At 38.5% G+C, this 26,637-nt stretch overlaps 1 protein-coding gene across 2 annotated transcripts in view; it reads right to left on the bottom strand.

Annotated features, from left to right (window-relative positions):
• Positions 1-496: 496 nt before the first annotated feature.
• PIGK (phosphatidylinositol glycan anchor biosynthesis class K) overlaps positions 497-26,637 on the bottom strand; it is a 69,149-nt gene continuing 43,008 nt past the window's right edge. Inside the window, exons 10-11 of one of the 2 annotated variants that reach the window (XM_057416988.1) lie at positions 21,471-21,546; positions 497-871 (exon numbers count right to left, since the gene is read on the bottom strand). In XM_057416988.1, the coding sequence (XP_057272971.1) occupies positions 755-871; positions 21,471-21,546 (193 nt within the window). In that variant the 3' untranslated portion in view covers positions 497-754. Of the gene's footprint in view, positions 872-19,296; positions 19,399-21,470; positions 21,547-26,637 lie in introns of those variants that run through there. The other variant, XM_057416995.1, reaches the window with a different exon arrangement.

Raw genomic sequence — 26,637 nt, forward strand, 5'->3', positions numbered from 1 at the left:
CTTCTCTGCAAAAATCCAATGCACTGAAGATCCCGAAATTATCCAAGTCCATATTGCATGCAGTGAAAAATACCACACCTGGAAAGGGTTCCTCGTGGACATGGTGAAGTCAGTTTCACTTTTGAGCTCGTCATGTATTTTTGTTTCACTTTCACCAAGTCATCGAATCCTAGACTCAAAACTGCCTGAGGTGAGAGGACTGATCTAAAGGTTGTATTTAACAGGGAAGAAGAAAGAATAAGAAAAAATCCATATATTCTAGGGTATGTTTATTTTTGTGAAGAAAGCTTTCAATACATCATGCCAAAGCCTGCAAAATGGCTTGACATTGATAAAATGACACCTTAAATAATATTCTGTGCAATGCCTAGCTCTTTAGTGATAGGCTGACTATTTCTAAGATTTACTTGGATATACAGGGGTGAAAATTTGCCCATTTACAATTCGCAGCCTCAGAAATTCTGTTAGTTGGTTTAGGTCCATCCTCTTTTTTATCCAGAAAGAAAATTGCTCAGAAAAGCATTAAAATATGTTTCAAACAAGACAACATAAAACGGTATCTCTGACCAGTAACATTAAAATCATTCGGCAGACTCTGCAGAAGAAAGCGCAGAAGACATGACTTCAAAAGAACTTTTAGAAGCAATATCTCAACACTGTTTTTCACTCCAGCCATAACACACATAACAGGGAACTCAGGTGACACCAAAGAATCCAACATAGCAGTCAAGGCAGTCATCTTGTTTGCATGAATTCAGAAGACATGTTTCATGTGCTTGATTCCATACGTTCTGAAGAAAACTATGATGATCAGTGCCCAGAGTCCTAAAATAAATCCTCCAGGAGGATGCCAATCCTTTTGTTTTGGTTTCTGAAAAAAGAAAAAAAGAACAAAAAGAGAAAAACAAAGAATTCATACTCAGTTTTCACACCAAACAGGCACCGTGTTGTTGATCAAGTGCAAATAAAAAATGCCCTTGCAGTAGAGAAAATACCAATAAGCTGTATTTCTTCCTGAAGTAGAGGCAGCTTTCTTCTTGATGTGGTGGCAAAGCTGGGCGGGAGGTGAGCTGCCACTCAAGGAGGGAGGTTAAGTACCACAAAAAGACGACCAGAACTATGCCTGAGACACCACTTTGACAGTGCACTTTGATCAGTATTGTGGAACATGCTCAAACTTATTTGTTTGGACTAAGTTTCTTGTATCTGGCCTCATGTTAATACAAGAAAAAAATGCCACATGAAAAACAGTTCCTGTAAGTGAAAATGTGACAGAGAAAAGAGAGTGCTGTTTTTCCAACACTTAGAATGTTTTTTACTGGTCCTTTTGTACTCAGAATTATATGAAAAAACAGGTATCTAACCACATGAGAAGCTAAGATTCGTTACTGCAGGAATATAATAAAACAAAACAGGATTGTTTTTAATGTCAATCACATTTCCCAGGGGCCTCATTGAGACTAACTGCTTTTTCTTAACGTAGAAATATATTCTTCAGTTCAAATACCTGTCCCTTCAACAATTTTTTCATCTTCAGTAAAAAGCAATGCACTGCAATTTGTTAGGGCCTTTCTATATCACACTCAGCAGTAAGACAAGATAAAACTTGCCTGTCCTCTTCCTCCTCTTTAAAGAAATTCTCAGATACTCCACATGCAGTGAGAAATGCATTGCAGAAGATAAGAGCTGCTATGTGCCCCAGGATCTGTCCCTGGGGCTAAGAATAAGGTGCAGTTAGGTGAATGCAGTTTTAGTTAAGAACATCACAACTATCAGAATTACCATATTCAGAAACAGGGCTCAGCCCCTCATGCCTGTGCCTCCTCTTGCCCTCAGCAGGTATGTTTTACAGATCCCCTAGGCAGACAGAGGTGATTTACTATTACAATAATGAATACTGAGGTGCTGGCTGAGCTTTTTATTCCTGCCTTGCTGAAAGATTTGCACTATTTTGTCCTTGTGCAGAATGAGGCACAAGGGGCACAGACAGTATTCTGGGTTTGTGGCACTTAAGCCAATTTTAAAATTCCCTTTCTGTCCTGTGAAATAACTATTACAAAAGATGGTACGGTTTCAATTTCTGCATGAATCTGTGTATGGGAGCTTGTTGTTCTCTGCTAAATGTAGCAGGTGGCTGGTGAACTTCAATGCAATAAGGAACAGTTTGCAGCATCTGTTCTTTCAGAACAGCTTCCCTATCAACAAGAGAACAATGTTTGTTGATTGCTCTGCTCTTATTTTCTAAGCTACAGAGGTTTAGCTTTAGGATTTTTCCTTCAAGTATTATGTTTGTAATTAAAAAGTATAACAAACAGCCATGTCACCCAAGACACCCGGAGAACCTGGCAGTCTGAAATATTAATGATTTGCCTCTGATACAGGAATCACAGAACCAGCATTATAATTTACATCAACAACAACAAAACCAAAGATACAGCAGAGACGGTGTGTGTATATACAAGCCCCACAATCTCCGAAGCAGCACTCATCATCATCACTCATCATCAGCGTACGTGCTGTTGGTAATCTGCCACCTTGCTGATACAACCACACATCTCCACATCAGCAGAGAAAACCAACTCTGCATGTTCAAGAAGGCTGCCAGCACACCTCGCTTCTGAAAGTAACAGAACACGACACTTTTCCCCACAAAAGAACTTTCTTGTTTAAATCCTCCTAATTAACCCATATCCTTCTTGCAGTGCCTGTTTCATCCACCTCTTTGTACTATCAATCTTTCCTTTCTTGGATCTCAGACAAATACCTTACCACAAAGTGGCACCTGACCCTTCTAGACAAATGACTTCAATTTGCAGTCAGTGACACTAAAAGCCTCTCTCTCCTATGTTGTATAGAGCACATAATTTAATTTCTTTAAAGAATTTATATGAATAAATATTTATAAGGTGATCTATGAGTATGGTTTTTCATTTTGTCATGCCATATACTGAAACATCCATGGAATTCCACAAGGAAACAGAGGCCAGTGCAGTGGTGGCTCCGCACTGGGAAATCAAGGACACGCATACAGTCAGTTTACAGCCATGAGATGCAATGTTAAAATGGGAAGACTTAAAAACATGAAGGAATGACAAAAAAATACAGGAGGCTACACAACAGCCTTTAAGATTACTTAGTAATTTTAAAAACAAATTATCTTTATCAGAAAGATTTACAGACCCAGAACTGAAATCTACACACACACTAAACCACAGTAAAAAGGCAAAGAGATGTAACTCTATTGTACATCTCTAAGTCAATAGTGAGGTTAACTGAGCACAAAATTATACTGAAATATGCCAGGATTTTCCACTAGGGGCATACAGACATCAAAATCTTTTGAATACCTAAAATGGAATTACACAGATTCATATCTAAGCCTACAAAGTATAACTATAAGAGCTGAAATAGGTAATTTTTGTTAAATTAACTTGATCATAGATTCCCAAGTTCATCACGGAATTAAAAATGTAGTCAGTTGTCAAACTGGCAAGTTCATCCTTGTAAAAGCATGACAAATATAACAGAAAATGCCAATAACAGATCTTTGTCCAGCTGGGCACTTCCACAAGCAGCAAACAGCACTGAAGCTCCTTTACAAAAAGCTGCATTTTGCTCCTGTGAATCAAACTCACTTCTGTGTAAAATGGAGTTGCTGCTTCCATCAATTATGTCAGCAAGTTGCGCTTGTAACACAGGCTGGCAAAGAGCCTTCAGCCAGCACTGCTGTAAAGGCAGACCCAACAGTTCTTTCCTCTTGGCACAGCTGTGTCACTAGCAAAAGCACTGCCTGCGTACTTCTGTCAGCAAGGAAGCAGGCACTGCTCCCAGCCGTCACAGCAATGCCAGCAGTGTTGCATGATGAAGTCAGAGGCCAAGGCATGATGCCCTTCTATGAACATAGCTAAGCCTTAACTGCATTGCCGCAGAAAGTGCTTTGACCGTTTTGTGCAGACAGGCGGGGAAGAGTCACAGAGATTTCTCCCAGTGGGAAAAATTATTAAAGCAAGACAGAATCACTTTAAGAGCAAATGAGTAAATTTCCTTTTTAGATCCACGTACCAGAAAAATGGTTTAGAAAAAACAGTTTCTTTCTATGCTTATACTAGTTCTACGGCCATAAACAGTCCCCAGATAAGCTGTTCCTTTGCACCATGTTTAGGTTTGATCAGAAAGCACTAGTGAATATAAAGTTTTTCCCAGATTCCTAAAAAAAAAAAAAAACAAAAACACCAATAATTCAGTATTTATCCTATGCACATTCCCTAGTTCAGAGTCTTATTCCAGCAAATTTCTGCAAAAGGCAATTTTTGAAAGTCAGGCATTTTCTCACTTGAGAGGAAATGCTAAAGGGATAAAAAATGTGAAGTGCTGCAGTATTTTCCTTTGCAATTAATTATGTATCTTATTATGCCTGAACTGATGTGAGAATGTGTTCTATTAAAAGACCACAGATCAGTTGCAGAACTTGCAAATGATGCATAACTTCTTGTATTTGGGACTGATCTGGAGGAGCAGAAGCAATAGCTCTGTTGGCTCGAGTTACTCTGAATTTCATTGCTGTGGTTCCCACCTCAGAACTCAGTATACACCAAGTGCTGCTTTTGTAACTGACATAATAGGTTGGGTTTGCAATATACACAATATAACACCAACACCCTCTTTATCTCTCCAATAATAGCAGGTACACACTGGTGGAACGCACATGTAACACAGTACGGTGTGTCAAAATGAACAAATACACTTAGCAGCTTAAGGGCTAGTCGTTATCGAATTGTTGGAAATTCCAAATTAAAAAGATAGGTAGCTAAGCAACAGCAAGCTTCCTCCTGTGAACAGTTTTCTGTCGTATGCTCTCTAGTTCTGGTAGACTCATTATCCTGTGGAACTTAAGAACAGTTAACAGAGAGTTGCTCCAAGTACTGTAATTAAGGAGAGGATAAAACAGTGTATTTTCAAACTGGATGGGTCTGGAGGGACCCAAATGGAAAGTATCCAAGACTTTCAATGAAGGTGTTTCATAAAACATGCAATACTTGTTACTTCAATTCAAATTTTGAGCTTTATGCAAAAAAAAATGAAAAAACATTAAAGCTGAATTAAGGTAATTAGATTAAAAGTGGTTTAATTTTAAAATGTTACATCACAAAAAAAAAAATTAAAATATCATGTATTAACATTTCATGGGGAAAACACTATGGTAAGTATGATTATAATCCATACCCTACAGTCCTCTTCCAACAGAACTCCCTTTGCGTTACTGTTCACAGTCAGGACAAAAATAAAGGTACAGAAAGCTTTGGGTTAAACTCGTAATTCGCATTTGGATGGCAGCAGTAGAGAAAGCAGTACATATAGTCTGGACTGTAGTAATTCCCAAATGGAAAAGGGATATGCAAATTCTGCAGTCTCCTCCAGCATCTTATTCTAAATCAGGCTTTAAGAAAGTGAGCAAAACCTGGAAACTGATGTGCGCATCATCCTTGTTACGGGGAATGTCCTCCCCAACCTGAGGCAGATGGTGTGCTTGCACCACAAGTGCAAAATCTCTTATGCAACTGCACAAAACCAAACCACTACAAGTGCTGTGTTCCAACGAGCCCATTAAAGTGGCAGCTATCGTATTTCAAATTCTTAAATTCAAATGCTTAATTGTCTCTGCAGTTTCAGTGCAGAGTTCCCTAGACCCAGTTTTGGCCTACTTATTGTAGCACATGTGGTTTAAGATGTCACCCAGGACTCTGGGGCTGCCTGGCAGAGAGCAGCAGCTATGGCACAGGGAGAATCCTGTGCACACCCCTCTGTGGGGTTCTCCACCTCTACTAGTCTTGGGGATCAGGAAGCACTTGAAGGGAAGTGATACACACTTGTCTGTGTGGTGCTCACCGTCGTATTAGACCATTGGGGTGAATTTTATGTATCCTGGGGTGTAAATTTCTAAGTTTTCTTTTTTGTCATTCTTCATTTAAATGAACGTTTCTATTTCTTCCAGTACAATACTAAAGGTTTTCTTTCTTGCATCTCAAGATACCCAGTTTTATGTTAGGGTCTGTGTTAAAGACCAGTACTGAAATCTGGAAAAAGAAAGATCCACATTTCAAAACAAGTCTTTGAAACCCAAAGCCAACCTCGGACCCAAAACTGAAGCAACCCACCTACTTCTCATCTCAGAAAAAAAAAAAAACTACTGATCTCAAGCTGAACTACAAGAAAACCCCTTGGAAAAGCCAAATCCTGCTATGCAGCGCATCGTGCCAATATCAAACCATGTATTTCCTTGAGGCACTCCATAATAATTCAGGTTTACTTGCAATTTAAAATTTCAAACTGGGTAATCCTCTCAATTCTTATGACAAAGCACACAATGTTTTATTTCAGACTGAATCTGTACGAATCGCAAGCAAATCGCAGCACAAAGTATGTCCTCAAAGCTTTTAGTGGAAGTATGCACTTCTGATTTGTCAGATACAGCTTGGATCTGGGGTCCTTGCAGGGGGTTGGGGAATCAAACAACTCCAGCCATCTAGTAATAGTTTAATCCTCTTTTGTGCCCACACAAAGATCAAAGTCTAAGAGAAATCCAACATAAACAGTGCCTGTTAATCTGCAAAACAATTTAAAGGAGTTTTTTCTAATCTCCCAGTTTCCATTTATTAACCACAGTTCCATGATTACGGATATCATCAATATTAATAAAGTCATGAAGAAAGTTCACTCATCAACAACAAAAAAACTCAAGAACACAGGAAAGAAAAGCAGTTCAATGAAGTTAATGTATCAACGGCAACAACTGCATTTTAAATATTTACTTTGAAAACTGTATAATCACTATAATATAAACTACAACATCGTTACGACAGCTTTAGTTTTTCATTTTCTTCTAAAATACGTAATCTGTAACGGCCTTTTAGAAATGTACTTCTACTTATTATTCTCTACTTTCAGTGTTACCTCTCAGCATTTCACAGCACTTTAAAGTGCTTTCCCTGGTTTAATAATTATTCCTTAATCTTCCAACCTGTGACACAACACATAATATACTTCTAACCAAAGGGAGCTTTCCAGCACCTGGGACCCAGTGCAGTTTAATTCCCAGACCAGCCAGTGCTCAGATGACTGATGCCTGCCTGGCAGACATAACAGGGGTTGTACTACGGGGACTCCAAACTAAGGTGTGTGATCTGCTACACCCAAAGCTAGCAAACACATCTCTATACTGGCAGCAGCAACCACTCAAATCTGTCTTTGACATACCAGCCCAGCAAAGGTCTTACCTCTGCTCAGGTACAAAGGCTGAGCTCCTGCCTGCTCAGCTGCCAGGGAGTTACATTATGGAACTCATGTATGCTTTAGTTGGAGAGGAAAAAAGTCACAATTTAAAGATGTATTTAAAAAAAAAAACAAACACACCTACATCTATTTAAAGTATATTGAGCTTAATTTTTTAATATTTAATCAAATTCATAATTTTATATGAAGCCACAATTATGATTTTTTTACAGAAGGGCACCTAAATCCACAGCAAATATATGAATTGCATTTGCAAACACAAAGCTTCATGCCAGCCAAAGCATGCAAAAATAGAAGGTGAGCAGCTTAATTAAGCAGACTCAGTATCCAAAACTTGGCCACCGCTACTTTAAGAAGAATCCTTTTCTCATATGTTTATATTTAATTAATTTAAGAAAGAGGCAGATTATTAGTAAAAGCAAGAGTAAAGGCATTCAGTGCACAATGCCACGCCACAAACAGTATTATAAAGTTCCTGAGGTCCTTAATTGGAGGGGGCAGAAAACAACAAAAATACACACTAGTGAGGCAGAGCTCAGTGGAGAGTACCTCCCAAAATGATCAGATATGAAAACAACTTGCTGCTACTGAAACTTTGGGTTAAGCAGAAAGAAACAGCAGCTGCGGAGATCAACAGAGGTGAAAGGGGTAGTTAGGGACTGCTAGAGGGACAAAGATATTTTGTATTCACAATACTACAAGTGTGTAAACAAGGCCACGCTATTCTTGGAGCACTGTTTTCCCAAGCAGTATGCACTGCTTGCTTCCCCTGAGAAAAGATTACCCCAAAGTCTGTGGGGCAGATCTTGTTCACACAAATACAACGCCAGTGGGAGCAGAAGCAGAACCAACCTCTGAGCTCATCAGAGCCAAGGCAGTACATGCATGCCTAGGCTCCTTCCTACCTGCTTCAGTCTGAGATGATTTCCCCAAGTTCCAGCCTCGCTCAGCCCAACCCTTCAAAAGGAGCAGAGCACTCCCACATCTTCCTTGGAAATCTAACTCAGATACCCCACATCATCTCTCTAGACCAGAAGGTGAGTCTATTCAAATGCTATCAAATCAATGCACTCTGAGGCAGGGTTTTTTTTTCTTAATCTCATATAATTAATTGCATACCTTAGAACTTCCATTATGAAGTATAATTTTGATCATTAAAATTCCAAGTTGTTTCTGTTTATATGGAGCAACCATGATGTTCATAAATTATTATGCTATTCCTTTCAAAGGAGTAGTGATGCTTCTAAACACACTTCTTTCTTCCAGATATCCCATGAGTATCTATTCATTTATTTCCAGGTGACAGGCTGTATTAACAACAGATGTTAGACAACATTAGATCTTATGCTCAATATGCCATATTGAGTAAAAGATCTAATCAAATATCTCAACAGCTACATCATAAGAAACTGGAATTCAAATAAATATGCCTTATTCATGTAGCTTTCACTGCTCATTTCTTAAAGCTCTACAATTCTAATTTTAAAAGTTCTCCTTTGCCCTGAGCTGTGTGCTACATGATACGTGTGTGCAGCAGAGCTCCACGTTTCCTAGCTCCAGCTTGCACAAGTCAAACCGGCATTACATTTAGGAGGCTGGCATGAAAAAATGCACGGAGCAGGGCTGAGGCAAAAGATGCCTGCACATTTATATGAGCAAGATCAAATATAGCTGTGGGTTTTTTGCAAAACATTTTCGTTTTCAGGGAGAAACCAGTGTATTACAGCTGGCTATAGACTGGTTTGTCCCCCGTCACCACCCAGCTTTTAAAAGGCAATTTTTGCATTCAACGGTTTAGCACTCATATGCCAGACAAGTATGCTCACCCAAGTTTATTTTGTATAGACTTTCTATGTGAGCAGAAAAAAAAGGAAAAAGAACTGTTCTGAAATATCAACCTAATGCTTTCAGTTACTCTAGCTGCTATACAACCTCAAAACTGAATCATGAAATATAGACAAAGCAGTTGCACATAATTAGACCTACAGCAGAAAGCCATCTCTGTTACGGTTAGTATGTCAAAGAACAGAGTCCCAGAGAGCAGATCCATTCTTGCAGAGAGTTTTTGTAGGCAGCTGTCATTAGGAAAGAATGGCACATTTATGGTATCATACATGCTCACTGTTCCCACATGACATTCACATGGCACTAGGTTCATCAGCTGAATAGGGCTCAAAGACATCTTTCTGGAAGGATGAATGAGCACAGCTAATACACACCCTTCCAGACTTCTTTCTGAAAGGTTAAGTCTTTTAAAAAAGATAAAACCACAGATGGTCTTATCTAGTGGCACCATTCCTGCCAACCAGCTAAACTAACCACAGGTTACTGACCTACTGACATCATGTGTCACTCAGTCCCCTCTAAGTACTACTCATCATTTGTCAACCATGCATTTGTAGATGGTCTCCTGTGTTAAGCACTCCCTCCTGAAAATACACAATCTCACTAAATCAGAGCCCCACCACCGGAGCCAGGCTTCTCCAGGGACACCAGAGAAGAGACTGCTGTCAATGTGCAGGGCCTCTCAGGCCAGGGGAAGGCTGAAGGCTGGCTAAGGCAGAGTGCCACACGCCAAGCAAGAAAGCAAGCCACTACAGAAGTAATCAGTTGCACAAAGCTAAATCACAACCTCATGCAAAGAATTTGGGCAGGAACAATGATGCAGGATGCTGTCCTGTCTGTCCAACAGTATGAACACAACTGTTCCATTACTGGAGACTTTATTCGTTTACCCCTTCCATTCATTCTTTAAATGGAAATAATTTCATCAAATTTCAACCCTCTGAATTATTTAGGAAAACAATTCTAGACAGAGCACCAGAGAGCAGCCTGCCAATATCTCTATCTCTGGCCATTCATCAGTCCTGTCAAGAGCTTGTGGGTTACACTGCAGTGTTCCTCACAGCATGCCATTGAAGAGTAAACAAAATATAATTAACTTAACACAAAAAATCACCAATAACACCTCGCTAAGTTTACAAAGTTAAGTGGGATAAATGAGTAAATATATTTGGAGTTAACAGTGCCTGCACCTGAGGAAAAGTGTTCAGAGAGGTATCTGTCATCACAGAACTGCAAAATATGTCAAGCTAAGATTGATAACATTTATATTTTTTCCTTATAAATGTGAGCTTATTGGTAACAGCTACTTTTTATGCTGCATAAGCTCAGAATAAATACAGTAGATAGAAGAAAAAACCTAGCAAAACTGTTACTGCTAATTTTACTACTCAATGAAATACCATTTAAATAAACACTGTCTATCAGAGAAGCTTTCATGTGCAAACAATAAAAAGTAATTATTAATAAAAACTATAATGTGAGAAATGAAAACGTTACAGAACACTGAACTGACACCAGAAAACAGAATTAAATCTTGCGTCGTGGACAATCTATAACATACTCCAGTAACCTGCTTTACAAAGAAAGGCCCTGATCCTGCATGTATTTAGTGACAGGTAACACAAATTAAGTAAGAACTTAATCTTACATTTAAATTACATATGGGCTTACACACACACTAGCATTGTTTCTATGCCAGTGCAATCAGTATTAAGCTATGAAACAAGGAATGAAAACTAAAAATACGTTGCCCTTTGCCTAAGGCTCTAACAAATCCCCTTCTTTCCTTCTACTTCACACAGACATCTGAGACACACTTGGCTTTCTTATTCCTGGCACTATTACTCCAGGGACACAAATACAAAACACCAGAAACCTGTAAAATGGAGAACTAATTTAACAGCCAGAACAGATGCTGAGCCTACCCAGGCTGTATCTCACAAAAACTGCACAGCCATACTGTACTTCTATCTGGATAGTTCTAAGGAAGAGCTAAGGAGGAACCAGACTCCTCTTAAGGTACACCTGTTAAGAGAAACTGAAAAGCGGACCTTGTCAGAAGCCATTCAGCAGTCTCAGCAAAAGCGATAAAGCACAACATGCCTCATCCCTCTGATACAGCAGATCTCTTTTTGCCAGCTTCTACTGCAGACAAAGCCAGAAAAATTCTGAACAAGTTGGGCATAATTTGGAGATGCCGAAGGCAGTTCATAGCCAAAACAGGCTTCTGCAGAAAAATTAGCTGAAAGCTAGGTAGGAGACCCTTTCTCTGCATAAACAGTGACCAATGTTACCACTAACCTATGACCACTTACTGTCACTTACTTTCACGTTTGCCAGTAAGTGTCATCCCAAATGCAAAGCTTGTTCCAACAAAGATTCCTCCTATGGAACAGCAAAACTGATCACCAAAACGAAAGCGACTCCAGAAGATTATTTCTTCTGTTAAATATTGTATTTACTAAAAGAACAAGTGAATTTAATTTACCATTGAAAGGCTTTGCTAAATCAGTTTTCCTCTAATTATAGAAGTCCTAAAACTCATTTTAGGTCAAGCATAAATTTTATGTTACTACCCTACCACTTTATAGACTGTTATGATACAGACAAGATTTGCTATTTTTTAAACAACTGTAGCACTAACAATTAATTCTATGATATGTTCAGCTTTTAATTTACATTAAAAGACAATAAATAAAGGTATTAAGAAACATTTTTTTTTAAGGTAGACTTTTACTGCTACTATTTACTATAATAATAATGAACATGATAGTCTTCACAACCCCAAAATTCTACTGCTAGGAATTAAGCTTTCTCACTAAGGTTTTGTAGTTTAATTGTCTATGAGTAATATTGATATTTGGTACCTGGCTGTAATTAAGAACAGGGAAACCATTCTTAGAATACTATTTCAATCCATTAGGCAAATTTTCTCACTATGATATGAAAATTTTCATCTACTTAATTAGCACACCTATTCCTTCCAAGCCTAAGTGCACCTAAGCTATGTTTCATGACAGCCCAAGCTAAAAAACAGAAACCACAACACATCAATTATGCCTCCACTCAATTGTACAACCATTTTAAAATGTGTGAACAGTTAAGACAAAATTGAAAAATTACCATAATAGGCTTTGACACTTCCCTGCTTAAGCAAAAATTAATTCTAACTCCCTGTTTTTATGCAAAGCCTTTATAATTTCTCTAATCTCAAATTCCCATGAGAGCGAACACAATACTTTCAAGTACAAGAGTGCGAGGCTTGGCATCTTCTCTTTTTAGTTACGCAGTTTATTTGATCGAAGTCTAAACTGCTAAGCCTCCCTTTGTGCTTAATATAAGCCATCCTCAGTGGAAATACAAGTTAATTTAAGTAAAATGAAGTTTTTTAGGAAGAACACATTCTCTTGCACAGAAAGCTTCACTAAAGCAAAGCTTTTTTTACATGGAGCATCTGTTTTCTGAATTGCTCTGGAACCTGTAATAAACTAAAAAGCAGCAAAATTTTTAAAAGGTGCTTTTACATGTGAAACACCATAAACATAAAACCAGTGTAATGGAGTAACTTATTTATCATTTTACGGTGTGTTTTCCAGTTTCATCTCACATCGTGCATGAAGACACTCTACCAGTGTAATGAATTAGCGTATTTTAAGTGCAAGACATTAAGCATCTTCTGTTTTATTGATGGTGACTATTATTAAAACCTACTGCTTATGTTACAACAGTAAATCAGCTATATAGCTGGTATACGCTTCCATACACTGTGTGTGGATCACATACTAAATTCACAGTTATTTCATACATTTCTTTGCCCTGAACCACAGCTGAAGTATCTGTACATCGGGTACAGCAGCACATGGTGTATTATGATGCCTACAAACATATTAAGGTCACAAAAAGCTTGGGCATATATTTAGTCTATTCCCATGTGAAGCAGAGGTATATTATTTGCATACCATTATGCACTGAAAAACCTATTCAGTAATCCCCACTGGAGACAACTCACCACAGTGACCTAAATAGTATTCACTTTTCCTATATTTGAAGGAACAGCAAATAAATTGGACCCAGTGCAGATAAATCCAAAAAGACTCAGAACATCTAAGAATCGAGGCTTATAAATGACAAATGCAAATGAATGCAGAGTAGGGTATCACAAAAAAGTCCCATGGAAGCAAAGAATGATAAAAAAAAGTGAATTATATGCTTAATAGAGGACTACAAAGTTGAGGATGAAGTGGCTGGAGAGATAATTTTAGCAAAAAAGATCTGACATTAGCCAAGCTTATTATGATCACAAAGGAGAGCAAAGAGTCTCAAATCACAGAACTCACTTAAAAATAACCTCCTTATTTTTGCAGTGACAGCAGAAGTTCTAATATCAGCTGCCCAAAACAAAGCAAGATCACTATTGATACTTTTATCTATAGCACTGTGCAGTAATTCACGTGACATTAGCAACTGAGACCCATGGGACACATACATATTGCTTCTTCAGTAACAGCATACTTTCTGTAATCATGTACATCTACTAACATGCTGTAATTGTTCTCCTCATTTATATTCCCTCCATAATTACAATGTTTTGATTAAACATCTACCAGCCTCTACTCACTCCCTTAATTCTAGTTAACCTTCCTAATTTCAATACAGCCACAAAGAAGGGAGAACATAAATAAGGTATCTATGTACTTTGTGCAGAAAGTCAGAAGAGATTAACATAATGGTCCTTTACGGCCTTAGTCTACAAATCAGAATCTCTCACTGTTAACCTTCCTTTGCTTTTTGCCAACATGCCATGTGAAGTTTACTTTAAGCTGTAAGCATTTTTGAATATGTCTCTTTCTGTAAAGCTCAAACACAGCTACAGCATAATAGAAACAACAACCACAGTTTTAAAATCACAGTTGTGAGCAGGTTGCAAAGCCCAACAAAAGGGGATCACGGCACAACCAGTCCAAAGCCAAAACAAAGACAAAGAAAGATCAATAATGTATAGTGAAAAGTTTGTGCATACAGGATCTTCAAAGACAAAGAAAGATCAATAATGCATAGTGAAAAGTTTGTGCATACAGGATCTTCGAACACATGGCTGGTTCAGATGAAAAAAAGCACAGATCATTTTTATATATAAATAATTTTTAGAGGTCATGGCCATACAGTTACTAACAACCCTCCAAATGCAGATATTTGAAGTTCAAATGAGTAAACCACAAAGATCTACAGCACTCCATAAAGCCTGATGTATGACAGTCCCTTCTTGAACCTCTTCCTTCATTTTACATCTTAGATAGTGCTTATTAAAAAGAAACACTTACAGGAATTACCTCTTAAAGAAGCTGCAAATCCACCATGACACCTCTAACAATTATAGCTACTAATAAGCCAGGGTATCTTTTCACGTATTTTTTAATAGAACATCTGACAATTCTATGTGCTGGTGGGTATGAAACTGATGTCTCATAACCCATTAAATGGATGATGCTACATTCACATATAACAACTCACATTACCACTGTTCTAAAAGGCAAACTGCACACTCCCATGATAAGCACAAAAGCCTTAAATTTACTTCAGTTTCAACAGAGTAACAATTATTTTCACTCTCACGCGCTCATGAGAAATATAAACAAAAATTTTCAGGGGATATACATACAATTTGGGCTGATATCTATTGTATCTGGCTTTGGAAAAGCTGTCTTCACATCCCTAGCCAGGCTTTTTTAAGCAGTAGTTTTGAGCTTACTGTTGCTTAATGAGCACAGGAATCTAACAGGGAGAGTGTGGCCACTGGAGGGGCAGGCCCTTGTTAAACTACTCTGAGCTGCCTGTCAAACTGATGTCCCATTCTGTGCCAAAGACAACTGAAGATACAACGCCGATTTTTAAATGTAAGGGTTTTCATGGGTCAGGGAAAGAGAATGGAGACACGACCTCAGAAATCTGAACAGTTCGGTGCAATACTTCTTTGTCCAAACTGCAGGAAAAATGTAGCTGAAAATGGTCATTTTGAAAACACTGCATCAGTTGCATCCGCTTCTGCTACTACCTCTCCGTGAAGAGGTGACTGTTTTTGAGGAAGAACATGGTCTAGGGGTTACCATCACCTTGCTGTATGCCACTTGTGTGAGGAAGTGATAAATTCACATTCCAAGAAATGACAGCAGAGACTGGACCCTACTGATGCCCAGACAAGCTAATAATGTACATGCACATCAAACAAGAACAATCTGATAACCACTTAACTAACTGTTCTTAACCAAGCTGTATAACAGGAAGAGAAAATTCTTTTATTGTTTTTAAAATACACTTTGGTTTAATCTCTAAAAATGCAAAGAAGGAGGCAAAGTTACATATTTTAATGCATAAGCAGGGAAAAAAGGATGGAACATGTATGCAACATTTCTGCCAAGAAAAAGCTACTATTCTCCAATGTTTCTGGACAGCTGGCTTACAGAAAATGTTTAGTGTGGTATTTCTGGTAGGAAATGGTTAGAAACAAGAACCCTACAACTGACTGTTCAGGTTCCTCATGGAAGAAACCTTTCAATGCATTTCTTTATTGCATTGTATTTATCTGTAATTGGAAGAATTTAATACTATGTTCAGTTCCCCTGTAATGCTTGGTCAGCAACAAAAAACACTTATGCTTCTTTTCTGTCTCTGCCAAGCAGTGTTGTGTGCACACAAAAGAAGAGTTTGCCGGGTATGAATATTTTGGTAGTCTACCCTTACAGAAATTAAGTTCCTCATAATTATTGCTAGATTTTTAAGATTTGGGAGTCAGCATCTGAAAGAAAACTAATTCCAAGATACGTATCTTTATTGTGTCTTGGAGTCTAATCTAATATTTGAATTTAACAAAGAGATAAAGACGCAGAACTTCCCCTGTGCTTGAGAAGCAGTAAAATAATGATCCAAGGTAGAGAGTGATCACCCACAACAGTCGTTTAATAGGAAGATGGAAGAAAAGAGACTGCTTTACTAGGCCTCTGCTTCCACAGGGTTTCCCTCATGCCCAGATGAAAAACAACAAAACAAAGCAGCTGCGCCTTGTCTGCAAAAACAAATCATCAGTAATTTATGCTAACTCCACATCATTGTATTCTGTGATTGGAAAGAACTGATGAGAAAAACAGCAGCAAATCAAAAAAATTGCTGTTTAAATCTTTTACAAAAATGCTGCACTCAGAAATATGCTCTATTTCAGGAATGTTAAGACTTTGCTCATGAGGCTTCATTAGGCTAACATGCTACTTAATTTCTGAATAAGAAAAAGAGAGAAACAACCTTTTGTTTGTCCGCACTACCAGCTTACATATGAAGGTCCTGAATAGCATCACTGACTGCAGTAGTTCCCTGAATGCCTGAAAGTAAAGCTGAGAAAGGACAGCTATGGGGCAATGGGCAAGGCACCAGTGCAATGCCTAAATTTTAAATTTATGCTTTCAAGACTGTATGAGCACATGATTTTCATACTGAGCATCTCACTGTCCTGGGTTCAGCAGTAGCAGTCATGTTTTTTCCTTTGTGTTAACTGGTGCAGTGCTGTGTTTTGACTTCTAGTTTGAGAACAGCGTTGGTGAAGCCGATGTTGTCGGTTGTTGCTAAGTGATGTTTACCCTGACCAAGGACTCTGTGAGGCTCATGCTCTGCCAGGGAGGAGGGGAAGCTGTGAGGAAGCAGAGACGGGGTGCCTGACCCGGGCTAGCCGGGGAGGTATTCCATACCACAGCACGTCATGCCCGGGGTGGGGGGTAACTGGGAGTTACCCGGAAGGACAGGAGCTTCCGGGTGGAACTCGTTTTCTTGGCCGGTGGTATCGTATTCTCTTCCCTTGTTATTTTCCCTTATCATTGTTTTAGCTGATAGTAGCGGTGGTGATTTGTTGCTGGACTGTTCTTGTCTCAACCCGTAGGAGTTGCACTCTCTCGATCCTCCTCCCCGTTCCTCCGGGAGCGGGGAAGGGGAGAGCCCCGGTGCGGGGGGGGGGAGACGGACACGGACCTTGATTGTTGTCAGCTCGGCACCACTCACTGGGAGTGAGTGAACAAGTTACCTGACTGGGTTTAAACCACGACACTCACAAAGATTGTAAGCCACATAAAAATACTTTAATGTTTGTGAAAATATTTAAGTCTGAGACTAAAATTGTCGTGATACAGATAATCAAAAATACTTCAGAAAATCTATACAACAGTTTGTTCTATTTTCTTAATACTGTTTCAACAGTTTCTGCCAAATGCTGCTTAAGAAAACCTCTCTCAATTAAATCAGCATGAAAACAGAATAACATCAACAAATGCAATAAACTAACACCCCTCTACTATGCGAGAACAAGGTCCTGAGAATGAATAAAAACTGATCTTCAAAGCAAAAGGATTTTCTTGGGGTGGGGGCAAACTCGACACAGAAGCACAGAAATTACAGAAACAAAGACCTTGAAAGATTTAATACAGAGCTACAACTTTACAGTCATCTCTGATGGCCATCAGCCTGGGCATTTATAATTCCGGAGATCCCCCTCCCACCTGCTTTCTTAAATTCCTTATTTAATTTCCCTTATTGTGGTCTGCACTCAACACCCTCAAAGTGGAGTGGATGTGGCAGCTCCCTAATGTCTCTGAGCCTAAACTCAGGAAAGCTAATGGTGCTCAGATGAGTTGCTCAACTAGCTTTTGGAAGAGAGAGACACATTCGTTTAGCAGGTTAGCATCATCTCCCAGTAATAATCTCCTGAGATTACACAAGGCATTTTCCAATGAGGCTTCTACAGAGAGGCTACGGGAACACACCGGTTAAAAACCTCTACAAATCCAACAAGCTTAAGACCTACCTCCAAAAGGAAACTCAATCTAATTTAATTAGAAATTACATCCAACACTCCCCCATGTATTCCCCGACGTAAGAAAATACTTAGGAACTCTCAATTTTTAAGTAACTGTGCAACTGCAAGCCATGCCAAATTTAGGTAAATTCTGCAATTGCTACCACAGGCTGGAAGTCAGTTTCCTGAAATGCCATCCTGTTTTAACAGCACGTCACTTTATCTGCTTAATATTTTACAATCGACTCAAGCATGCGAGTTGATCATGATCTCAATTTGCTGTTTCATTTTGTTTTCAATTATAACAACATCAGGAGATTTGGCATTTATCCACTGAAATGTGCCTTTCATCAATAAAACATTCTTCAATCAGTAAGACACCTGTAACAGTTTAAGTCCTTTCAATATCCTAAACCCCAAGGTTGGCAAAATATGTTAACACATAGTGACATTCAGAGCACGAGCACTGCCACTGAAGTTAGGTACTTTTATTAAAACACCCTGCTGAACTGGAAGGCCAGAAATGAATATCCTTTATGATAAATGAAAACAATCTTTTCCCCGTTCTTTCACCTGATCTCTTTCAGCTAAAGACAAGCGCAGAATTAAAGTAGTCTCTCCACACACACCCCACCCCACCCACCCCCCTTTTTTTGGGAGGGAGTTGTGTTTTTTGAAACAAAAAACAGAAGGGCATTTCTGTTCATTAGTACAAAAGCTTTTAAAATACCAGAGATGAAGTACCGAAACGAATGTCAGAAATCACATGTAAACACCCAAGGAAAACATGTAGACTTGGTGTTCAGGAGAACACATTTACAGTGAAATTTGGATAGAATTAGCAGCCACACTGGCCAACAAATACAACTAAAATGTACTTTGGCATTATACTGATTTAGGATGCCTGTCTACCACTGTGAAATTCTAATGTATATTTGTTCTTATTTCTGCCCACAGGTAAACAAAACACGGGTTAACATGACAGAAATCTTAATCTGATACAGAACCAACAACAAGGCCCACACTTAAACACAGTGATTATTTATTTGGATGGAGCACCATAATTCCACAAATAGTATTCACTGCTTTTACTCATATTTTCTTTTTTCTTAAATTAAAAAATATTTGTTCTTATAAACTTAACACTCACTACACATCCCAATTGTCACAGGTCCCTCAGAAAGAACACATTATAACATATGCTGCAGTAATTCACCAGGACACCAGTGCAGAGTATACTTAGCTGATTACAGTTCCTAAAGGCTTGAAAAGGCATGTACACCATTCAAACCCAGGGCATGATGTCTGACTTCTTGACATGACAGCTAAACAATGAACATTTTATTCTACTTCTCTACATCAGGGTTGTTTGCAGTTCTTTTGGGTCTGTTCTGCAGCTTTGAGCAGACCACGGCTCTGTACTGACAGTAAATCTGTTATAGTAAACAGGTAAGAGTACATAAAAAACAGGCTTTTGCCTTTCCACAGTGCAATATTCTATTGCAGTGTAACACACAGTAGCCAAATGAACCCTCTGTGGTTATTACCCACCTAATGTAGTAAAAATATTACTATGACATTTCGTCTGGTCGGCCATCTTAAAGGTTAATTCTGTTTCCTATTTGAGATTTTCCTCTAGGTGAGCCAATATGTGCACTTTCTATTTACTGATTCCAAACAACCCTCAAACTGTTTCATTGCTCACTCTCACTGTTAAGAACATATTGACTGGCTGCCTGCTCTGCTGTTTAATTCATTTATGCTAAGAGTCAGGCATGAAGACAGAATTTTAAATGTGACATTTGCAGGCTCTTGGGTCATTTGAAGCTCTGACAACACCAGGGAGTTCCTGACATACAAACTGGTCCTGATTTCCAATCTTCCATGTTCTGAACACATCAGAGATTCTTCCCAGTGGTGCAGATTTCAGCCAGAAGTTTTTTAATCCCTTGTGTTTACATCTCACAGAAAAGACTTGTACATTTTAAAGTTTTAAAATAAAGCTTATGTTTCCTTTAAGGCAGAACCAGCACCGCCTGCAGTGTGCAACTCAAATGCTTAATAACATCCATGACAAAGTTATTCAGAAAGCTCTACGATAATAATTAATACTTAAAGGATATTGTAAGCAACTTTGATATTTGGTGGACTTTTATTTGTCTCTGTTGATCTTCAAGCATTCAAAACCAGCTCCATCTGAAACTGCAGCTTTATCAAACATGGTCTATCTGCCTTATTGCACCAAGTCCCAGTTTTCAGGTTGGAAGTTTTCTTTATCTCAAGGCAGTGAGAACAGCACCATTTTGCCTCCCATGATGAACTTTCATTATCTTCCCCAACTTACAAGTCAATTTGTCAGAGTACACTGGATTACCTGAAAGATATCACACTGTCAAAGTAACATTAAGAAAATGGTAATCCAACTTTTTTTTTTTTTTTTGCTGTTGCTGTTTTTTTGGGGTTTTGTTTTTTTTTTTTTTTCTGACAGCAACAGAGTACATCTTTTTGCTTCCTTTAAAGCATCACCTAGAGGAGAGTCTCTAAGTCTCAACACACTTGTTCTAAAGTGTATCGCAAATTTTACGTATGTTATTTGACCATGAGTGTTTTCACAAAATAGGCAGAGCCCACTGTGGCTAACAGCAAAAAATGAGAAGACCTGTGAATGCAGACTGGGCTTCTAACCTACCAGAAAGATGGATTGAGAATCACACCTTGAACTTTGAGAAAAAGGCAAGAACAGAGCACAGAACCTTTCACACAGAAAAGATTTCTTCCTCCTCCTTGCCATAAACTGAGTCAAAAGAGATAAGCTATAATAAAAACTGTAGCCTTCTATTCAATCTCAGCTCAGATGTCCACATCACCCCTCATTTGTTTACCTAATGATCTTTAAGGTCCTTTCCAACCCTAACTAGTCTACGTTTTTAAATAAAGTTAGAATAATGTTTTTAAAACAGTTAGAAGGCACAATCTAGTCAAAATCACAATCTCTGGGGTTTGTTTTGTTTGTTTTTGTTTTTTTTTTTTCAAAACAAAACAAAAAAAAATGTGGAAAGCAGAAAGGATGACACTGCTATAGTCAAAAATAGTGCTAATTCAGAACTGCATTAGGAGGGGAGACTGTTTTCCCTACTGAACTTGTCATGACAATTATTCCACAAAAATGACTCTATACTTTGGTGCTTTTTCAGGAATGGGAATATGATTTAGGTCAAGATGCAAATTCAGAGAAATTAATGGATTTTTTTTCCTATCAGTAGACAGCAATTTTAACAGCAACCTCTGAAGTGTTAACTATGTTATACAGCAAACATCTTTTCATTGCTATGTTCAGAATAAGACTTTTACAATCTAGCAGTTGTCAACTGAGCAACAGTATGTTGTTTTTACATACTTACAGCATGAGGACATTGATTCTGTGTGACCTAGAAAAGCAGCTTAAGTATTACAGATGCTGTTCATTCTCAAAAACAAAAAAAATACTGAAAATAGAAAGACATACCTGGTGTATTATCTGAGCTACAGGAAGCTGTTCAGCATATTTTAGTGGTTCTGTTGCCAACTCATCCTTTGGAAGCCTGGGCAGAAATGGAAGTTAACGTGGAAGTTAGTACACTATTTACCAAGTTAAATTACTGAAATTTAAGAGTTTCAGGTACATTACTGTAAAAAATATAGTACCTAGGATAATATTTTGCTTAAGACGAAGAAAAAGTTCAAGACCTTAATTTCTTACAAAGTTAAATGAAAGAAAACATTTTTAGTAAATAGAAATGTGCGTAACTGTGGAGTTTTTCCTGACTGACGCACATTAACCACAGATTTACCAGCAGAAACCTAAGAAAACTTACACATTTTGTTTTAGGTGAACAAAGTGCTGGTGAAAACTGGATTGAAATCCCCACACTAAAAAGCCTTCTGTATTTACAGAGCAGATTCAGCACTGTTAGCAATACAAGCTCCTTCACTCAATCATGCCAACATAATTCAAATATGACCAACTCAAAAAGTAAGAGGCATTCCTCACCATTTCCTGTGTTTGCTGCAAGTACACATCAACATTCAGCTGTAACAGAAGTTCAACACCACAAACATTCATGCATTTGCCAGCACAGTAGTGTGTACTACTGGTTTCGAAAAAGCCAAAGAACCAGCGTGAACAAGAAGAGTAGAATACTTCACACAGAAAAAGCATTATATCCCTTTAAACTCCAAATAAACTGTAGTTGCAACTAACAATTCAGAATCCATAAGCAGTCTTCTTATGGATTCTGAATTGTTAGTTCTTATGTCGTGGTTTAAACCCAGTCAGGTAACTCGTTCACTCACTTCTCCCCCTTCTTGCCCTCCCCCTGCTCCCAGAGGGACGGAGAGGAGAATCAAAAAGAATGCAACTCCCATGGGTTGAGATAAGAACAGTTTAGTAACTAAGGTATAACACAAATCACTACTGCTACCACCAGTAATAATAATGATAAAGGAAATAACAAGGGAAGAGACTACAACATCACACCACCAGCCAACTGATAACTCGCCCCCCCAGCCTGACCAAGCACCGACCCATACCTCCTCCAACCCTGCAGTCTCCCAGCCCTTCCGGCTAACTCCCAGTTACATCCTGGGCATGACATGCTGTGGTATGGAATACCTCTTTGGCTAGCTTGGGGCAGGTGTCCTGTCTCTGCTTCCTCCTGGCTTCCCCTCCTCCCTGGCAGAGCATGAGGCTCACAAAGTCCTTGGCCAAACCAAAACATCATTGTTATCAGCTCTGTTCCCAGGCCGAAAGTCAAAACACTCCACTGCACCAGCTACCAAGAAGGAGAAACATGACGGCTACTGCTGAACCCAGGACATTATATTTAAATGATAGTAAATTAATATGAAAGCATGTTTTAAACCCTTCAAGCATACTGCTTTCATCTACTGAAACTGCACAGCATGTGCTACATTTTCTAAGTATCATTCAAGGTTTTCATCAGCCATTCCTCAATGTTTCAGCAGAGTTCTGAATACAGGAATTTGAGTAATATGACCGGACATGAAGGACAGAAAAAGATTCCTATGAAAACAAGGCCTTTCCCTAAGCTGAAGAATTTCTTTCAGACAAGAACTATGGCCAAGATATTATTTCCCAGTTTCAAATAACTACCTCATACCCACCCTAGTCTAAAAATGATACACATTTGCTGGGTTAATTTACCTGCAGACCAGCTGCCAGGTAAGAGACAGAAACTGTAGGCTTAGTCAACACTGGGAGTCAACAGGCTGTGGTAAAAGAAAGGACAATAAATGCACATCTCTTCCATTTGTGAATTTCTGTCGTGGTTTGCTATGCTGTTAAGCTCCAAATAAAAGCCTAAATACCCAGAAATTTGCTATGAACAGAGTATGAAAGTCTTACTGTATAAGAAATTTTAAAATGGAGAAAGAAAGAAAGAAATATGGCAATAATTCAAAGATCATACTGACAGCCTGTCTAGAACCATTTAACGTGCTTAAGAAAAATTAAGAAAGCAAGCTCTGAACTACTGAAGCTAGTTTAGTGAAAGGGATTTTGGACTATTACGGCAATGATGAATTTGTACTTGCAGCATGAAATGCACTGCTGAAGCCAGGACACCAACACAATCGTCAAAACTTACAGTGAGCTCAGCAACTTCACCGCAGTGTGCAGAAGGAACCTTTCCACTCGTTTCCTTTCTACTTTCTGCCATTTGCGGAGTACTGACTAGCAAACATATCACAGTCAGTGTGAATTTGAGATGACTTGTGTTCTCTTGGGAGCCTGACAGCTGACACAAGACCTTGATTTATGGATACCAGCTACATAAACCCATTTCTTAGCCACAGTTGTACATATGTAACCGCTGTACACAGAACAACATATTCATCAATTATCTTGAACACTTATCTCTTACAGTCTTTACAGACTGGAAAACCTGCAAATCTGGAAAAAAGAAACCAGTATCTCAAATCCCAAAATTAAATACTTGAAGCTGCAAGTAACAGCTAAAATTACTGTAAACTGAATGTTAGCTGGGAGAAAAAAAAAAAAAAAAAGGCTTGTCTGTTCTATCAAGGACTTCATACATTTGGCAATGTTTTCCGTCTAGACAGTCAGCATTCCCTTGCATATTCAAACACCCTCCTTGCCAAATGCAGGAAAAAAGACCTTTCTTCAAATGTCAAAGGATTAAAAAAGATGGAGAAAATTACCAAGATAATCTTGAGCCTTAGGAAGCTTCACTAGAAAAATAGAGAGGGGAAAATGATATAAACATGTATTTTCAAGTAATTAGATTTAAATTGAAATTAGGCTGATAAGAGCCTTTCAACATTAAGAAAGACTTTATTTCTTATTTTTCTTTCTGAAAAAATAAATCAAGTCAATTGAACTACACTATATTTTATATATACACTGTATGATATAGATTACACAGGTGCACATTATAATATATATACATACACATGTCTACATATATATACCCCCACAACACCATACATAAACACATGCACACAGCTAGTTTGGAGAAAAAGTTCTCAACTGTTCTCTCAAAATCTTTGCTTAAATGCCATGAAGTTCTTTTATATATACTCAGTGACGTACTAGCTGTCAAGTGTACAAAACAGAGTTTTGATTCTTCTCTCCTGCAGATAAGCCTCCTCAAGCAGATGAGCATGTATCTCAGTCTTTTATATGAAACTGCATAAATTAAAGCATGGGAGCTCAAAGCTCTTGACCAAAAAAAAAAAAAGCTTACCAAATTTTACCCAACTATATTCTCTACCTGGAGCAAGTCATTACCTTGAGCTAGCAGGTTTAATAAAGCAGTGTATCAATAACCTTTCCAATTTTCCTATCAAGTGATGATAACTGTGACACAAATTGAGAGGTACCTTCCAGTCCTCAGTTTTTAGTACTTATTATAGTCTGTTTGGAAAATGCTTTGAAGTGCTTCAAAATGTCCAGCATGCTAGGTTCTAGCTGTGTAACAATGTCAGTCATAGCACTTTCAGTACTCATTTTAGCAGATACAAGCAGTATAAACTCCTCTGAAGAGAATTATTATTATGAGGCTCCATAGATCCCATTTTCATTTCTCAGAGCAAGCACCAGCTTACTGGTCTAAATATTTGTGTAACAGGTATAAGGCAACTTCCTCTACATGTCTTTTTGCTTGTTTTATTTTGCCAACAAAACCTGTTGTACAGTCACTCCTTCTAATAAAGGTGAAAACTGGATGATGCAACAAGAAATTGCTATCCTGTAAGCAGCACGGAGGATAAAACACTGCATATGAAAGGAAGCAACATCAATCCTGAAAGCTCTGGTTTCCAGGAGTAAAGTCAAGATTTGTCTGTCCCAAGGAAAGGCCAGAAACAGCTTCTGGAGCCTTAAATCCCCTGCAAGCCGGCACAGAGGTCATTTTTTGAATAGTCTTTTCAATAAGAACAGAGACAGCTTACTGCCAGTAAGATAAGCAACATGACATAGCACACAACTACATGGCTGAATTCTCTGCCCCAAAGTGAGGGCTGCATCCAAAACTAGGTACTCACAGCATATGTTATCCCCATATCTTATGTACAAACATTGTCCAGGAAAGTGCTGGCTGGCATGAGCCAAAATAGTATCCGGGACCATGGTAACAATTAAACATCATACATGCCTGCAAGTCAGTCTGACTATCTAATTTACAAGGACAGAAGCAGCCTCATATTCTGTCTAGACTGGTTAGCTTGTTCAGTTTTGCAAGTGGATCAAAGAAAAGCCACAAAGGCTTTTGTCCACCAAGGATAAAGAAATTTGCCAAAAAAACAATACTTCATTTTACATGAGCCCAAAGCTCGTATCACTCTAACACTGGGCCTCCATGAATGGCAGGATTACCTGCAAGAGGCAATCCTCTTCTAGAAAGCATAAGGGACACTGAAGGCCGTAACAGGAGAGGAAAAAAAGGTCAGCACAGAAGAGGATGTTCTACTTCCTCCTCTCTTGCAGGGTGGAGTAAGAGAACAGGTCAGGAGAAAGATCATCTTCATTGCTATCCTCCTGACCTTGCCTCTTCCTTTCATACAAGAATGCAAGTAAATTGGTTACTACTCTCCTCCCACAGACCATCTTCAGATGCCTGGGGTGTATTCTGTTGTGCTCAAATCCAGCTATGTACAGAAAAAAAAAGCCCACAAATACAAAACAAACAAAAAAATCTCAGTTGATGAAATTTATGCTCAAATCACATGAGCAATTTGAGGTTATAATTTCACAAAATTAACTGGCCTCACTGTTTAGTTCTTTGATATTTGACACTTGAATCTTTATAAAATTAAAGGCTAATTTGTTATAATACACATTTCTTTGTATGTTTAATTCCTTTCAAAACAATTCTAGCACAAAAATAAAAGTCATTTTTCATGAATTAATTTCCCAGTAAGAAACGGTCCTTTCTGTCTCAATTGAGCATGACAGCAGAGTGCTGCCAACAGTGCCAAAGCAAGCTAACACAGCAGAGTATCAGCATATACAGCATCACGCCTGACAGCTGGTAACGCAAAGCATAAGGAGATCCTGATTTTCAGGGAGAAGACTAGAAAGAAATAGAAAATCAGAAGAGAAGTGGGAAGCACTAAGAGACAGCAGAAGAGGAGGATCTTGAAAATTCAATTTA

Source organism: Pezoporus wallicus, unplaced genomic scaffold (genome assembly GCF_028554395.1).
Source record: "Pezoporus wallicus isolate ANWC-B61680 ecotype Strahan unplaced genomic scaffold, APGP_CSIRO_Pwel_v1 contig_5908, whole genome shotgun sequence".
Classification (NCBI taxonomy): Eukaryota; Metazoa; Chordata; class Aves; order Psittaciformes; family Psittacidae; genus Pezoporus; species Pezoporus wallicus.